Source organism: Pelophylax lessonae (genome assembly GCF_965119305.1).
Source record: "Pelophylax lessonae genome assembly, chromosome: 9".
Lineage (NCBI taxonomy): Eukaryota > Metazoa > Chordata > Amphibia > Anura > Ranidae > Pelophylax > Pelophylax lessonae.
Window position 1 is genome coordinate 62,111,960 of NC_138776.1, and position 17,726 is coordinate 62,129,685.

At 43.2% G+C, this 17,726-nt stretch overlaps 1 protein-coding gene across 2 annotated transcripts in view; it reads right to left on the minus strand.

Annotated features, from left to right (window-relative positions):
* Positions 1-7,627: 7,627 nt before the first annotated feature.
* The window catches only part of UROS (uroporphyrinogen III synthase), a 73,587-nt gene continuing 63,488 nt past the window's right edge, over positions 7,628-17,726 (minus strand). For both annotated transcript variants that reach the window (XM_082269380.1, XM_082269381.1), the window contains exons 7-10: positions 14,987-15,070; positions 12,519-12,601; positions 8,829-8,930; positions 7,628-7,819 (exon numbers count right to left, since the gene is read on the minus strand). In XM_082269380.1, the coding sequence (XP_082125506.1) occupies positions 7,694-7,819; positions 8,829-8,930; positions 12,519-12,601; positions 14,987-15,070 (395 nt within the window). In that variant the 3' untranslated portion in view covers positions 7,628-7,693. The remainder of the gene's footprint in view (positions 7,820-8,828; positions 8,931-12,518; positions 12,602-14,986; positions 15,071-17,726) is intronic.

Sequence of the window (17,726 nt, forward strand, 5' to 3'; positions counted from 1 at the left end):
TCCTGAGGTATAAGGGGCACCATACGAAGGTGAATCCACAAATCTTCCAGACAGCCATCAGCAGGTGGGGGATGACTGAAGCAATATTCCCAAATATGCAAGAAAAGAAGAAATATAAAGGCGCCTCTAAATGCAGACTGTAGATAATTTAATAAAAGACACACAGGTTCTTAAAAACTCACATTTGACATGAGTGTATGAAGTCTGAAATAAGGGAGTGAGGAGTCCCTTTGTGAGTACTGGTCTCTAGTGCTTCCAGCAGGTTTGGTGTACCGTGTTTTCTCCTCTTTGATGTCTCCATAGATGTGGATGTGTGAGCTGGCTTCTGGAGAGAGGGGCTGAACCGCACCTTGGCCGCCCGTGCGCTTCAACCCTCAGTTTCATTCCGTCTCTCCGGAAGCCGGCTCACAAATCCAAATCTACGTAAGGAAGCAAAGAGGAGAAAAAACAGTACACCAAACCTGCTGGAAGCACTAAAGACCCACCGTCCAGGACTCAAAAAAGGACTACATGTCCACCTCTCCAGCATTTTTTTCTTATTTTTGATAAAAAAGGTAAGAATTTGTAGAGGAAAAGAATACCTATCCAGTTTGTTGTCTCAGTTCACATATATGCAAATTAGATGCATTTTGAACCGCATCCAATTTGCATGACATGTGAACCAAACCGGCTTTCTATGGAGCAGGTTCACATATGTCTGGGGCACCTGCAGTCCATTTTTAAAAAGAGTCCTGTATGTTTTTTGGTCCAGTTCAGGTGCAATTTCAATAAACAATTCCTACCTGAATCAGTGAACAAAACTGCACCGGACGACTTTTAAAACTCGCACTGAAACTGCGGCCGGACATATGTGAACCGGATCTCAGAGACACTTGACAGTTGTCAACCAGAATAGGCGTTCCCATTAAAAGATTTTCCCTCAGTGTCTGTCCTAGTGACAACTGTGTAGTTTTAGATGACAGAAGAGTGTGGCCGCCTCTTATGGAGCCGGTTCACACATCTCCGGGGCGGCCGCGGACCGAATCGCAGAAGGGTCCTGTGCGTCTTTGGCTCCATTTCAGGTGCAAATTCAGGCAAAAATGTTGACTTGATTTGCACCTGAATTGGTGAACAGGGACGCTCCGGACCCCCTGCTGTGACCCACGGATGCAGCTAGTGTGAAACGGGCCTTAGACTATTGTGACTAGGAAAAACACAGAGGGTGAACCACTACAAGGATGCAGACAGCAGTGAAAAACCCAATAAAGAATATAATCCTTTCCATCTCTAATCAATGACAAGATTTGGCTGGAATTCAATATATTTAACTTGGTTTATACATTCCATATTACAATAAAGACCTGTATTCCTGGTGGATATTTGCAGATTCCTAGAAATAGCCAACATTATTCTTAGCCTAACTTCACACATTTGACTTTGCATCATCATAAAACTTTGTACGTCTCACTTTGTTTTTGGCAGGATATTTTTTTTTCTTTTAGACTTGATAAATACGCTAAAAAGAGACCCGACAAGTGGACTTGAGAAGCTGGTAAAGTGAATGTAAACTAGCAAAGAACTGTTTTGCTGTCTTTTGGTTTCCTAAATATATCAAGAATTTTGATATAAGGAAATACCTGTTGATCATGCCATAGCTCTAGTGAGTTGATTACATCCTGTGCTTTCTGATGATCCACATTTTTCCCCAGTTCTCTCTGTGGACTAAACAATCCCCCCCCCCCATGTTATGAAGAGGTGGTGTTCTGCCAGCCTGTTCTATGGTGACATAGCTGTTCCTTCAGCACAGGAAGTAAGTGTCACTCTAGAGCCGGAAGTATGGTACTGGCAGGATCCCCAGATGAAAATAGAGGGAAAAGGCTTCAAAACTAAAAAACAAATGCAGCAACCACATATACAAAGCGGTAAACTGCTATATATCATATTTGTTTCTTAAGTTTATGTGCATTTTAATATAAAATTTTAAAACATTCATAAAGATGAAAAAAAGGCTCCTTAAAGCTAGCCATGCACAGCTCAAATTTTGAGCCAGGCTTGGCCCTGTTGGCCCCACATGACTTGACAAAAGTCAATTTCAAAATCGAAGGAGCCAGGTGGAAAATTGTCAGATGCATAAGATCTGCGCACTTGTATGCTGTGCTTGGCATAAATGTGTAACTATGGTAGCGGTCTACCCAATAGAAGTCTAAAGTAATTTGGCTGACCGGTTTTCAGGAGGAATGGGCAGGGGACACATGGGTACCAGAAGCTAGAATATTGATGATCCATGGATGGGCATTACTAGTGCCTGCAAAAAAAGGGGTAGGAGATGACTGGGGCATCTATGGGCACCTTAGATGGTTGCACGTACCATTGGCATATCTCCATCTGGGGAATGGCTGACTATATTGGTTTTCAGGAGGAGTGGCAAGGGGACACATGGGTACCAGAAGCTAGAATATTGATGATCCATGGATGGGCATTACTAGTGCCTGCAAAAAAAGGGGTAGGAGATGACTGGGGCATCTATGGGCACCTTAGATGGTTGCACGTACCATTGGCATATCTCCATCTGGGGAATGGCTAACTATATTGGTTTTCAGGAGGAGTGGCAAGGGGACACATGGGTACCAGGAGGTGGAATATCGATGATCCCTGGATGGGCATTACTAGGGCCTGCAAAAAAAGGGGCAGGAGATGACTTGGGGTATTTATGGGCATCTTAGATGATTATACGTATCCTTGGCATATCTCCATATGGGGAAAACCTACAAAAGGCTACTGGCTACATTTATTTTTATCATTAGCTTACCGTTTTTCTGTTATAAGGGCCTCAGCAGACCGAGACCAAATTAATAACCGTCTACTAAACTTTTCAGAAACCTCTGGTTGACCACTTGCCTTCCATTGACTGTCATCACGACATAATGGAGAAAGAATTGCAAACGTTTACATGAAAGTGGCCTCCTGCCATGTGTGTGGTATACACAGCTTTGTGTGAACAAACTCAATATTGTTTCCTGTCGCTCAGTATGTGCCGTTTACACAGCAGAGTTTCAGTGCCTCAGAGTTTCTACCATAAACCCAAATAAAACTGCAATCTACACCGGCCACCTGATTCAAACACAACAGCCCATTGTCAGAAAGAAAATTGCATTATAAAAACCACTATACGGTATGAACATTTGTTTTATTCATGTAGCTAATTTATGATTCATTAGCCATAAAGCAGAACAGACATTTAGAAGAAGAGGAGGTGATGGAGGTTATTCTGTGACCTTGACCAACATTTCAAACAATTCACAATTGAACTTTAAATGGTGTTATTTTTTCATCTTTATTCTTTTTTTTAAGCACAAATTAAACCTTAAATGCCAAAGCTGAATAAATTCTAGGATTATGAGACATAAAATAACTATATAGAACAAAACCAAAATGCAACTGCTACAATAATGCTCATACATACATTTTCACACTGCTGCACAGCAAACCTATATCATCTGTCTTACTACAGGAGCACGCAGAACAGGTTTAAGTGTAAATGCGTAAAGTAAAGCCAAAGATTTGTATTTTAGTAAGTAACTAAGTAGTGTTGTGGGTTTTTTTGGGAGATTTTTGTTAACTTCCAAAGACAAAACAGGTAAATGAAGCGCTATCTAAAATGTGGGAATATCCCATCCTAGGCCCTTGGTTAGTGTCTAGCCCCTGTGTGTTCAGTCCTGGTGCTTTATTTTTTATTTTTCCAGGTCAGGAGTATGGGACATTAGAATTTCACAATTGTCTTAGGACATATTAGCGCATACTACAGCAGAGAACTTCTGAAAAGTATTGCGATAAAGACAAATCCTGGCATTTAAGTATGCCGAGGAGACACAGGGGCAGCAGCCAGCCTGAAGTCTCTCATAGTCTATGGCAGGCTGAAATATGCTGAATGCGGCTGAATGCTGTACCGATTGGTACTGGGATTAGGAGCCCCATGTGTTCAGGGAGGTATTCTGCATTCTGGGGATTTGTTCCTGAATGCATAGGGCGCTTAACACCAGTAGGACTCAGTATAGCATTCAGACCCATCCAACAGCAGCATATTGCAGTCTGTCTTAAACTTTGACAGGCTGCTAGGGGCTAAACACTATAGTGTGCAAGGGGCCTTGGACAGCTGTCAATGTGCCTGCTTTCTCCACTGGACAGCAGTAAACCCGGTGTGAGGTTCCAACTCTTTCCCGTTCCTCACAAAACTAACATTTTTGATTTTACATACATTTTAGGCCCCTGGTACATAGGGCCATCTAGAAGCAGTACGTTTCTCCTGGCGTTCAGAGGTTTACTGCTATCCATATGCCTTGCCTTCTTCTTCATCTTATGAGTTATTTACTTTTTAATAAATTGTGACCACTTCACGTGCTACACTCAGATTGGCGCTGCGGTTCTTTCTTGTGTTGACCCATCACCACACTGTGGTGTGGTTTGGTAAGGCCATCTAGAAGCAGGACGTTTCTCCTGGCTTGCAGAGAGGCTTACTGCTATCCACATGCCTTGTTATCTTCTTCATCTTATGAGTTATTTACTTTTTAATAAAGTGTGACCACTTCACATTCTACACTCAGATTGGCGCTGCGGTTCTTTCTTGTGTTGACCTATCACCACACTGTGTTCTGGACCTTCGTCCCTAAATGCATAGGGTCCTAAACGCTGGCACTGCTCAATAGAGTGTTCAGCCCCATCCAGCTGCAGCCCGCCATTGCCTGCAGCAGGGCTGGACATTGCATCGGTCCCTTCTGGGTGCAATAAAAGAATGAAAGGCATGCAATGCTCCTAGACAGGCCTGTGTAGAAGGGCCTCATGCTCACAAGTCAAAAGCACATCTATGTTTTTCTGCATTGATGTTGCCTTAGTTGTCTATATTCTTCTACTGTAAAGACACACTGAAAACACATTTCTAGAAAAAAAAAATATATATATATTTACAACAATGTGTTCTGTTTATATACTTGGGGCAACTAACATGAAAAGTATAGCTGTTGCCCACAAGAAGATTTGTTGCTTTTTGCAGTATAGGACGCTGGTTACAATGGGGAATATGTTCACATTTACCCCAAAATTATTGAAAACACAACTTTCTCACCATAAATGTTTGGTTTCATATTCTACAAACATTACATCAATGGAAGTGGAAAGATTATTGGCTGCTACTGCTAAAATCCACACTGTAAAGTTTATAAATAAACAGATAATGCATTCCTTAAACAATTTATCAACGTATTTATTAATGTCCTGCAATAAAAAAAGCAAACGAATATACGCTGAATAAACAATCATATTTCACAGTTTGATGCTAATTGGTACTTAAAAAAACACACATCTTTTAGCTCTGCTATATATTGATCCAGCGTCATGTTTAATTTTCATAATCCCCAGCTCAGTAGAAACCAGCCTTAGGGTGTAAGTGTTGAGTAGTAAAGACTTGCTTAGTTAGCATAGGGAACACATTGGTAATGAGGTTATAAAATCTAAATATATCTCCTCGCTTCAAAAACTACAAATTATATTGAGTATATGTGAATATATGAATTGCATTGTAAATCCTTTATAGGCCCTGAATTTTGCCGAAACGCGTCAGTACACGAGGATCTGCTCTATCAGCACTCAATTTTTCGATTGTATAATCTGACAGCTTTATTTGGTTTTATTTATTAATTTCATTATTGTTACATGACTTTTAAACTTTTACTATTGAATAAAATGTATATTTTTATTACAATATTAAACTCCTTTGTCTGGCCTGTAAAGTCCGATATCCAAGTGTTCTGTCTTTCCCAAAATCTAAATATAGGAAAAAAACAACTCTTGTGACAGTTAACCCTTATTTTACAATCCAGTGCAACAGTGCCGTCAGCCATAGGACCACTGGTATACCCCTAATGTTTGCAATGTGTGCAGTACACATAGGCCCCAAAGGGGGGGGACCCACCTTGTGCAAACACTGGGAATGAGATTGGGATAGCGCTCCTCACCATGTTGCCACCCAAACTAAAGCATTTTTTTTTCAGCTTAATGGAGATCCATTTTTGCAGACACTGTACCAGCCCTCTGAAGGGGGTGGGTACAGTGCTGCAATACGCTGATCAAGTACATATGTAATACATACACATGCTTGGCCCACCCTCACATTTTAAAGGTCTGAGGGATGAGGAGCACAAATCATGACTGCATGTAACTGCTTACCAGTAGTTGTATGCAATCAGTGCCTCTGACCGAGCCTGGACAGATGGTTTGCATCCAGGGTCGCCAGCTCTGGCCCCGTATAGTGCCCAGAGTGTTTTAATGTGTAGCATAGAGTATTGAGGAAGGGGGCATAACTTATGGGAGCCAGTTACATGACATGGCTTGGCAGCCAATCACATAGTACTTTTCATTGGACCAATTTTCTTAAAATTGGTGTAGGTTTCCTGGTTGCTGCAGCTCCTTAACTTCTTGTATCATTTCCCAGGGATAGAGTCTGCTCATTACACTACAAGCATAGCGGTAGCTTGTGTCTACGGTTAAAGAGACTACCTTATTTTGCACATTCAGGCCAAAGTGACAGGTTCTCTTTAATTAACCCCCACCTAATAATACTCTCTTTCCCGGTGCTCCCCCGACATGCTATTCTTCCATCACAGTCAGTAGTGCAATCTCTGTGTAAGCTATGTGTTGCGGTGTAAACTCCCCTATCCCACGTAATAGTGTTTGGGTCTGGGGTTTGGTGGAGCACAGCACCCTGACAGGAAGGAACAGAGGTTAAATGCTCCCCCCATTCCTAAAAGCACCAGGCGTTTTCTAAAGGGCTCCTCAGGAGCAACAGAGAGCACAGCAGATACCAACAGGTGGGCTTTTTTTTCAGGAGAACCACTTTAGAATCCAGCTTCAGCCAACATTATTGGATAGAGTGCCAAAGTGTTAGAATCTCTGTCAAGTTTTTATCATTGGTGTCCCTATTAGGAAGCCTTCCACTTTAGGCCAGAAAGTGAAGAGAAAACACAATATTAGTTGAGTGGAAATAGGCTGTGCTTCCCTCTGACACCCATACTCTTCATTTCTTGCATGGGAGTCACAAGGACAGGAAATGATGAAAAAACTCACCAATGGGGTTGAAGGCACCCCCTTGGGGAGTTAACTCTATGTAAAATAAACATATTATCGCCCCCACATATAATATTCTAAACTGATTTATTTCAAGGTTTTAGTAGTCCTATAATTCTTATAAAGCATGCCAATGAATGTTCTGTAATATAATTGATATCCGCAGCAATGGGCTCTAAAACTGGAGCATGCAGTATCTACTGCAGCTGTGCATAGTAACCAATCAGCTTCTAACAATAGCTTCAATGACATTACAACCTTGGTTTCTATGAAGAGGGACACCAGGATTTTGCACTCTCCAATTTTAGTAAATCCTATTTATATTTATTTACACATAGAGGTTGAATATGATGGACACGTGAATTTAATGAACCTGTGTTTTTTTTTTTTTTTTTACCCAATCAACCATGTAACAACTTCAGAATAAGTATATTTAAATGACTATACAACTTTTTTTTCCAAGGTGTAAACATAGCAAAACCCACTTTATAATAGACAAGGTGGGGCTTCTCAGCATGGACGGAATCAGAGCAAGGCAGTCACCATGTCTGTTCAGACAGTGATTGTCAGACAGTCCTGGTAACGTCATTAATATGGGTCATTGCTTCATAATCCTCTCTATACCTTCTGCTAGACTCTGAGGTGATGGGTTCTGTGCTGTGCAGCTGACGTGGAGGCCTTCTGCCAACATGGCATCTGCAGTGGTAGGGCCAATCGCAGCAAACTAGAAAAGAAGGAGAGAATGGAAAGAAAGCATTAGAAAAATCTTCAGGATGTTCAGAGTCAAACTCACACAAATGATCCATCAGCTAGACTGCTTCTGTTCAATAGAACCCAATTAAAGTGTTTGTATAGCCCAAACCTTTTTTTTCCATTTTGGATTAGAGTAGGGAAGAAATATAACCCCTGTCATGTTTTTATTGCAGTCTTTGTCCCGCCAGGTGAATTCACATCCATTTGCCCTGATTACCACTATCCCAGAGACAGAAAGGGAAGAGAATACAAAGGGGGAGATTTACTAAAACTGGTGCACAGAGAATTGGGTGCAGCTGTGCATCGTAACCAATCAGCTGCTGACTTCAACTTGTTCAATTAGGCTTTGACAAAACAAAACCTAGAAGCGGATTGGTGACTATGGACAGCTGCAGCAGTTTTAATAAATCTCCCCCGAAATGTCATTACCCATTGAGTAATTATTGTGGAGCGTGTACAGAAGACTACCTTTTCTGCACACTTGTTCCCAGTCTGGGATTACAGGCATTGATAATTTACAAAAATTATGCAATTACCTTAATAAACAGGAGGCAGATTTTTTTTTATTGTGGATGGGTTTCAGTCTGCACTTTGCCTGATTATCCCAGAAATGTCTAAAGCAGATATACACGGATAGTTTTTTTTATTTCTTCAACCAGCGGGTTGAACAAAAAAAGAAAAAGAAAAATGACAGATCCCTGCATACACACAGGTAATGTGGATGCAGAGATCTTCCCGGCCACACTATTGTAATCTGACAGCGGGGGTCCCCCCTCCCCACATCAGAATACACAGACCAGAGCTGCAGACATCTAACAACTGTCTTCTGTTGAGCCGACAGGGGTACACATGTACCTAGATTTGGCGGGTTCTGGCTGAACATGTATACCTATATATACACATGTATACCCAGCTTATCGTTTTCTGGAAATTCCCAGTCACCAGTTTAGAGGAGATCCATTGCAGTATGGCAGTTTTACCTTTATTTGATGAATCTTAGCAGCGGACAGTTCCTGGATGATACTGAGACAAAACTTCACTCCGGATGGGCTAAAAAACACAATACTTGCTGGCAGGCCTTCCTAGATAAGGATATGATAGATGGATGAATTGTTAGTACAGAAATCCCTGAAAATGCTGTTGCATGAGCCACACTGGTATATAAAAGGCCATGTGCAGTTTTAAGACTAAGAAAAATAAAAGATTTTGAAAACATTTTTTTTAGGCTTTTAAAATTTGAATATTGCATATAAAACCTTCACATTTCCAGACAGCACTAGGTCCCTTTTCACATTCTGTATGTACCAGACTAACCTTAAAAAGGAATTCACCTCCAGCCGTGCTATTTCTTTTTCTTCCTCCTTTTAACTGGTTTTCTGTGTTTTACCCACACATACAGCAAACCCAGCATTACTGGTGTAATCCACTGAAGGCTGCTGCATGCCAGGTTCAGCGCCAGCCCATTATGTCATGAGGAACTGGCTGTCTTCTTTCAGGTTCTTACAGCCAGCCCCCTGACCACTAAGCTGGGCAACTGGGGAGTGTTGAGGAAATGACCCGGCAACCTACCACCTCTTTAAAAAATTGCTAAGAAAATTCTATGGAAAAGGCTTTCATGTGTATCAGACCCAGTGTCCATACAGTTGGCCCCCTGAATCGCAGAGGGTTGAATACAACCGAATAACCATATACATACATACTGCTTTATCAGCAGAAGATCAGACAAAGATATCCAATGCAGCGATTTCATTTTTTTTTTTTGTGGTAGATGCGAGTACAATCAATTTTTTTTTTTTTTTTATGGTACAATAAAAATCCCTCTAGCAGTCTACAGTGCTGTTTAGTATACTCCATTTGCCCTGGGCCTTTTTATTAAATTGTTGTCCCATACTAAACAGATTTGTTTGGAGCAAAGACTGTCAACATTGGACTGCTTTGTCGAGTGTAAACTGCCCATAATGTACTCTGCTCATACTGAAGTGGGAAACTGCTGAACCAAGCACACATGGGGGTAAATCTATATAGAAAATCAGTCCTGGTCCTTGAAAAGTATTTACAACCCGAAAAAAAAATTTTTTTTTGTCTGTTAGAGTAAGAAAGGATTAGAATTGCTGTAAGTTTTTTCCTGGTATCTGGGGTTCCATCCTGCTGAATAAATCCACCAATGCCACCAGTTTCATCCTGCTGACTACATTCACCAATGCCTTCAGTTCCATCCTGCTGACTACATTCACCAATGCCTTCAATTCCATCCTGCTGACTACATTCACCAATGCCTTCAATTCCATCCGGCTGACTACATTCACCAATGCCTTCAGTTCCATCCTGCTGACTCCATCCACCAAGTTCAATCTACTGCCCCACCCACCCTTGCCATTACTTCCATCTTGCTAACCACATCCACCAATGCCATCAGTTCCATCCTCCTGACCACAACCACCAATGCCACCAGTTCAATCCTGTTGACTACATTCACCAATGCCACCAGTTCAATCCTGTTGATCACACCCATCAATGGCACCAGTTCCACCCTGCTGACCACATCCATCAATGCCACTAGTTTTATCCTGCTGACCCCGCCCACCCTTGCCATTACTTCCATCCTGCTGACTACATCCACCAATGCCATCAGTTCCATCCTGCTGACCACATCCACCAATGCCATCAGTTCCATCCTCCTGACCACATCCACCAATGCCACTAGTTCCATCCTCATGACCACATCCATCAATGCCACCAGTTTTATCTTGCTGACCCCATCCACCCTTGCCACCAGTTCCATCTTGCTGACCACATCCACCAATGCCATAACTTCCATCCTGCTGACCACATCTACCAATGCCACCAGTTCCATCCTCCTGACCACATCCGCCAGTGCCATCAGTTCCATCCTCCTGACCACATCCGCCAGTGCCATCAGTTCCATCCTCCTGACCACATCCGCCAGTGCCATCAGTTCCATCCTCCTGACCACATCCGCCAGTGCCATCAGTTCCATCCTCCTGACCACATCCGCCAGTGCCATCAGTTCCATCCTCCTGACCACATCCGCCAATGCCATCAGTTCCATCCTCCTGACCACATCCACCAATGCCACCAGTTTCATCTAGCTGACCCCATCCACCCTTGCCACCAGTTTCATCTTGCTGACCACACCCACCAATGCCCTCCAGTTCCATCCTGCTGAAAACATCCAATAATTCCACTAGCTCCATCCTGCTCATGACATCTACCAATGCCACCCATTCCATCTTTTTGATCACATCCAGTGCCACTAGTTCTGCTGATCACATCCACCAATGCCACCAGCTCCATCCTGCTGACAACAACAACCAATCCTGATTTCACCAGGCAGCAGGAAGTGAGGAAAAAAATGCATCAGGAACACAGACAAGAATGACATATGTCCAGGGGTTCTAGCCTTCCCCTACTCTACCAAAGAAAAACCTTTTAATTTTTGTTGTTAGTGGATTTCCCTCAATTCTTGTCTGGTAAAAGGTTGAGAGCAGGATGGGAATTGAGCGGACAGCTCTCTAATGAAGACAAAGATAGTAGTGATAACCTGCTAGGGGTTCTAACCCTTTCAAGTCTATCAAAAGTTATTTTAAATATTGCTGGTTGTCACTGGTGATTTACAGAGTTGGCTGCAAGAAAACACACCGGTTTCCAGAGCAAGTGCCACTTTGCTGGTGTAACAACCAACCCCTGTGAACACCAGAATCTGTGGCATTGCATGCACAAGACAGTAGACTGTTGAGAGACTTGTGTAGCCTCCTAGGATGTGTGGCGTGCATCCCAGGAGGATACAGGTGGGCAAGGCGAGGTATGAAGTGGGATCCGATACTACCAGAAAATGGTTCATGCTTCCTGAGAAAAAAAAACAAGAACAATCCTGTGATGTTGTTACTAGTTGGGGGGAAGAAGATTAGGAGGATAACTTTAATTTTCAGGTGAAGGTCCATTTTAACTTGTTGTGTGCATTTTCCAGGAAGTAAATTTGAAAGTACTGAAGTCAAAGAACCAGCCTGATAGCCAGGCAACTGTCATTTTATTTTAGGAGGAAAGCAATGCCAACCCACGTTTGTCTCCTGACAGCTACCTTTCGAACCCTGGTGTCCATAATGCTGCCCAAGGGCAGTCTTTAATGGAAGTTATAAAGGGGTAACACAAGTAATCTCTATAAGCCTCATGTAACATGTCCCCAGTCTCTGACTGTCTTTTGCAGCATGTCTTCACTCTCCAACCACAGCTGTAGCATATCCCCAGTCCCTGATCATCATTTCCTCCAGTAGGTCTACAGTCTCTGGCAAGCCTCTCTAGCTTTACATCTACTGAACATTACCTGTGACCAGGGGCCTCTATACTTAGTAAGTTTCCAACTGATTTAAAGTATAGCTCTAAAGAGAATTCATAAGCACCTGACAGACTGCAAAAGCTTTTTTTTTTTTATGGAGTGAAAATGCGGGGTGCTACTTTGAGGACTCTGATTGGTTCCTGTAGTTATTATAGGAGATAAAACAAGTGGCACCAGACTGTAATAAGAACCGGGACAAAAGTGCTTGCTGTTCCGAGGATATGAAAAATGCAAGTGCAAAGATTTTCTCTGAGAAGGGAATAAACATAGAACATTTATTAGGTTGTGTAAGGAGGAGCAGTTAATATTAATATACCTGGGTGAAATAATGCATCAGCGACGGTCGTATATCGGGATGCGGGGCTGTTTGATAAACAGTAATAGTCTCCAGAGGTACATCTGTAATTAGAAAATAAAAATGTATTTCTATAAAACAGGCCGTCTCCCGACATTGGCCCATTACAAAGACCTACACCTGCAATTTCACCAGGAGAAAATAAGCACTAAAACCACTGGACTTTTCTTATGGAAATCCAGATAATACAATAAAGTATCTGCAGCGTGGAGGATACGCTTCGCAATGCTCATCACAAAGTGAGAAGCCTCCGCAGATTAAGGCCGTTTAAAATGCTGATTAAAGAGAGACGATGCAGCACTTATGAGGAGCTGTCAGTGTTCCTCCAGCACAACTCCCAACACGTACTTTGTATTTCCCACAATTTTCAGGCTTTGATGAGCTGTGGGCCTTAGGTGGCAGGCAGACCCTCTACGGGGGTCTTTTATTATCTCCACCAACAGTAAATCAATATGCAAGTGTAAATTCAGCAACTGACAGCCTGGTTAGCTATTGAATTCACTATTAATGTGGAGCTCTACCCAACAAATGAAAATTTGCAAACAGACAGGCTTTGTAATAGAGAAGAGACATACTACATCTCCTCTGTCTTACATTATTCTTACCTGCCTGGTCTAAATTTTGCATGCACAGCTCAGTGTACAATTTCAGGATCTGCCGAGATGAATGAACTCCCGTAAAGGAGTGACGCTGTCTAGACCCCGGCAATCAAAATAGCCAAAGATCGAAACCCAGCTGAAGGGGTCGGCAGGCAGCGAGGAAGCTCCTGGACAACACACATTGCTGGCACGGAGGCGAGTATGATTGAGGGGAATTTACTAAGTCCTCGTTCACACTGGAGCGGCTTGTAATGCGATTTAACTGCTTAAATCACACGACAAGTCGCATCCTATTACCAGTAATTGCATTGTTCAAATCGGTGCGATGCTGCCTTTGCGGCGCCGCAAAAGTATTTCCTGCACTACTTTTGATGATTTTGAATGCAGCTTTGCATAGAAATCTGTGCATGAAGCCGCACTGACACGCGGCTTTGAAATTGTGCGATTTTAGAGGAAGTCGCCCAATTTCAAAGCCACAGTCAGTCAATGTGAACGAGGCCTATAACTGGAGCACACAGAATCTGGTGCAGCTGTGCATACTAACCAATTAGGGTCCTTTCAAACGGGCTTTGCGCCCTGCGGACTCTGTTTTGCTCAGCGGGGATCAATCTGCCGATCCCCGCTGAGCAGGCGGATGACAGGTCGGTCTCCGCTCTGTGTGCAGAGACAGACCTGTCAGATCACCGCTCTCCTCTATGGGAGATCGAATGAAAACGGACCGCCTGTACGTTTTTTATCCGATCCTCCAGACGAATGAAAAATAGGGTTTCCATCCGTCTGGATCTCACTGACAGGATCGGAAAGCAGCGGGTGTCAACAGACATGTCACTTCTGACATCTGCTGCTCCATAGAGGTGCATGGAGCATCTGATCAGGTCCGCCTGAAAAACTGACAGGCGGACCTGATCGGAAAGCCCGTGTGAAAGGGGCCTTAGCTTCTAACTTCAGCTTGTTCAATTAAGCTTTGACAATAAGCCCATGTTCACATTGGGCTGATTTGACAGCAAATCGGAGCCTATTGCCAGCAATGGCACTGTCCAAAACGGTGCGACGGCGATTTTGCGTACCGCACCGATTCCCAAAAGTAGTTTCTGCACTACTTTTGGCAAATTCAATAGACATCTGTGCAGGAACGCCCACAGAGGTCTGTGAAATCGCCCCCCCCCCCCCAAAGTTGGCCTGAAAATGCCGGTTTGAAATCGTGCGAGTTTAGCTGAATTCACACCAATTTAAACCCGCCTTAGGGCTCTTTCACACACACTGTCCATCAGACGGACTCTGTTTTTCTCAGCGGGGGATCGATCCACCGATCCCCCGCTGAGCAAAAGGATGACAGCTGTGTCTCCGTGCGGAGACACAGCTGCAAGTTCCCCATGCATCTCTATGGGGGAAATCGGATGGGAACGGACCGTCGGTCTGTTCCCATCCGATCCAATCCGCTGGACGGATGGAAAATAGGGTTTCCATCCATCCAGATTTGACGGATCCGATGTCAGCGGACATGTCTCCGCTGACATCCGATGCCCCATAGGAATGCATGGGGGGACCGTTCAGATCCGCCAAAAAAAACGACAGGCGGATCTGAACAGTCCGCCTGTGTGAAGGGGGCCTAAGTGTGAACCTAGGCTAAAACCTAGAGCTGATTGATTACTATACACAGCTGCACCAGATTCTGTGTGCACCAGTTTTAATACATTTCCCCTAATTCTGCTTTGTATATTCTTTGCATCTTTGTGTGGGTTTCTGCAATGCCCTCCATAACTCAAAAACATACAGTACATCCACACAGCTCTGATCATACAGCTTAATTTTTATTATCAGAACACTTACCTGTTTCCTTCAGTCTTTTTGGAAGGACTTCCCTTTTCAGAGCCCCACAAGGAAACAAAAGAGGACCTGAATAGGACATTTTCTCTGAAAAAACAAAACAAGATCGTAAATTTTACTTCTTTAACAATATAGGTTTTGCAATTCGATTACAATGGCTCAGACGTTCATATTTATTACCCATAGAGAGACATGGGAAAAGCAAAGTCAGTGACTTTGGGTCTCTCCTACTTGATGCTGTTATGCACTTTCAGAAGTTAGGAGACAGTGTGTGGGGTCAGGGATTTAACAGCAACTTGAAGACTTCAGGCAACCTCCAACCTAGCCATTCTCAAGCAGAGTTCAGTGGAACCAAAGAGTTCCTCCAGAGGTTCCTTAGGCTACGTTCACATGTAGACATTTTGGGGCGTTTTTCAGCTCTAAGGACGAGCTCAAAAAACGCCCAACAAGACAAATTCTATTCATTTCATTGGCCCCTGTTCACATCTGAGTGTTCCGACGCCTTGAGCAAAATGCCCGACACTCCAAAAAGTACATGAGCTTCTTTTTGGGCAGATTACAGGCGTTTTTTTTTCATTAGATGTCAATGCTTTCCGCCAAACACCTGCAAAAAACGCCTGTAAAACTCTTGTAAAAACGCCTATAAAAAAAAAATGCCTGTAAAACGCCTATAAAATAGCAATGTCTAGATGTGAACGTAGCCTAAGAGTTCCCTGAGCTGTGGCTCGCTGTGTCAGCTGCAGGACACCAATGATGTTTTCAGCTATCTGTAAGTACGCCAATCTGACCACAATAGAAAGGGCACAGTTTGAGCATCAGTATTCCTGGGCAAAATTGCTTGCGTTTATTTTGCACATATTTAGTGTATTTGTGTGTACGTGCATACAAGACTAAAAAAAATTTTTAGATTGCAGGATATCATTTTACCTGTTCAAAATATTAACATTTTGCACACATACAAGTGTAAAATGATTGACCGGCAACTCAGATTTCTGTATTTTATTAACTTATCAATACGCAGTGCATTTTTACAAGCTTGTATGTAGAGGCACACTGAAAACATTTACATCAGTTAAAAAAAAAAAAACAAAAAAAAAAAAACAAACATAAAAATGCCTGTATGCCAATAAACACATACACTATATCACCAAAAGTATTGGGACGCCTGCCTTTACATGCACATGAACCTAATGGCATCCCAGTCTTAGTCCGTAGGGTTCAATATTGAGTTGGCCCACCCTTTGCAGCTATAACAGCTTAAACTCTTCTGGGAAGGCTGTCCACAAGGTTTAGGAGTGTGTCTGGGAATGTTTGACCATTCTTCCTGTTCGTGTAAAGCCAGGCGTCCCAATACTTATGGTAATATGGTGTACTTTTTAGGCAGCAGTGTGCAAGAGGCCTAACAAGGACATTCTCCTACTGACCACCAATATAAGGGGCATTTTTCCCACTAACTGGTTTTGGCAGGGGTTCCCCAAGATTAGACAATTATTTCAACAGTTCCTTTAGGGTAAAAAGGGTTAAAGTGATATTAAAGGTCATTTAAAAAATAAATAAATAAACATTTTATACTTACCTACTAACAGAGAAGCCCCAATTCTCCTCTTCTCAGTTCCCCAGCCAGCACTCTTGGCCCCTCCCTTCTATCCCCAGAGCAAGCAGCCGGTACTTCTGGCCCCTCCCTCCTTCCCCCAGAGCAAGCAGCTTGCTGTGGGGTCACCCAAGCAGGCTCACTCCGGAGTCGCGGCTTTGCGTATCCATTCTCCTGGCCCCCTCTCTCTCCTCATTGGCTCACTGGCTGCAACTGACAGAAGCAGGAGCCAATGACTCCTGCTGGTGGCTAAGCCAATGAGGGAAGAGTGTCCCGGAGAGCTAAGGCTCTTATGCACATCTCTAGATCACAATGGGCCTCAGGTAAGTATTAGGGGGCTGCTGCACAAAGCGTTTTTTTACCTTCGTGCATAAAAAACATTGAGCCTTTACAACCACTAAGAAAGGCTGCTCTTACCCCTGACAGTCAAACTGAAGTGCCAGGATCAGACAAAGCACTCTACTGCTAGGTACACATTGGGAGTTTTTCTTTCGTTCAACCCAGCAGGCTGAATTAAAAAAAAAAAAAAAAACTGAGCAATCGCCTTGCTAACCAAAGCCAGCCATAGACGGTACAATTTTCTTTTCTGCAATCACTGGTTACAGGAAAGAAAATTGCTTGATTTCCCCATCAACTCAGTCAGTGCTGTCCCGGCCGGGAGAACACACAGTGAATATTGATAGCAGCTATAGTTGCTGGCAATTATCGCATGAAAAGATTTGACAGGCTGGTTGTACCCAAGTTGATCGATCGATCGATCAACTTGAGTACAAACAGCCTGCTCATGCAGGATTTGAATCTTGCCCGGTCCCTGCTCATCTATGGCCAGCTTAAGAGATGTTGTTGCTGAAATCTCTCCCACTGAGCTAATGTTCTCCAACAGGGGGACAGCTTCCCTATCCACAACACACTGATCAACGTTTAGAGCCATTGGCTGAGAGCGCTTATCGGATGCTAACTTTCCAGCCTGCTCATTCGATTATAGTCGGATGCTAGGCCAGCTTCTATCAGGCAGGCTGCTGTGCACATGGGCCGAATGTTGGCCTGTTTCTATTGAAGCGGCCAATACCGGCTAATATTTGGCCCATGTGTACCAGGCTTAACACTGAGTATATTTCTTATTTGGACCCTTTTGGTCATTCTGTTAGATGT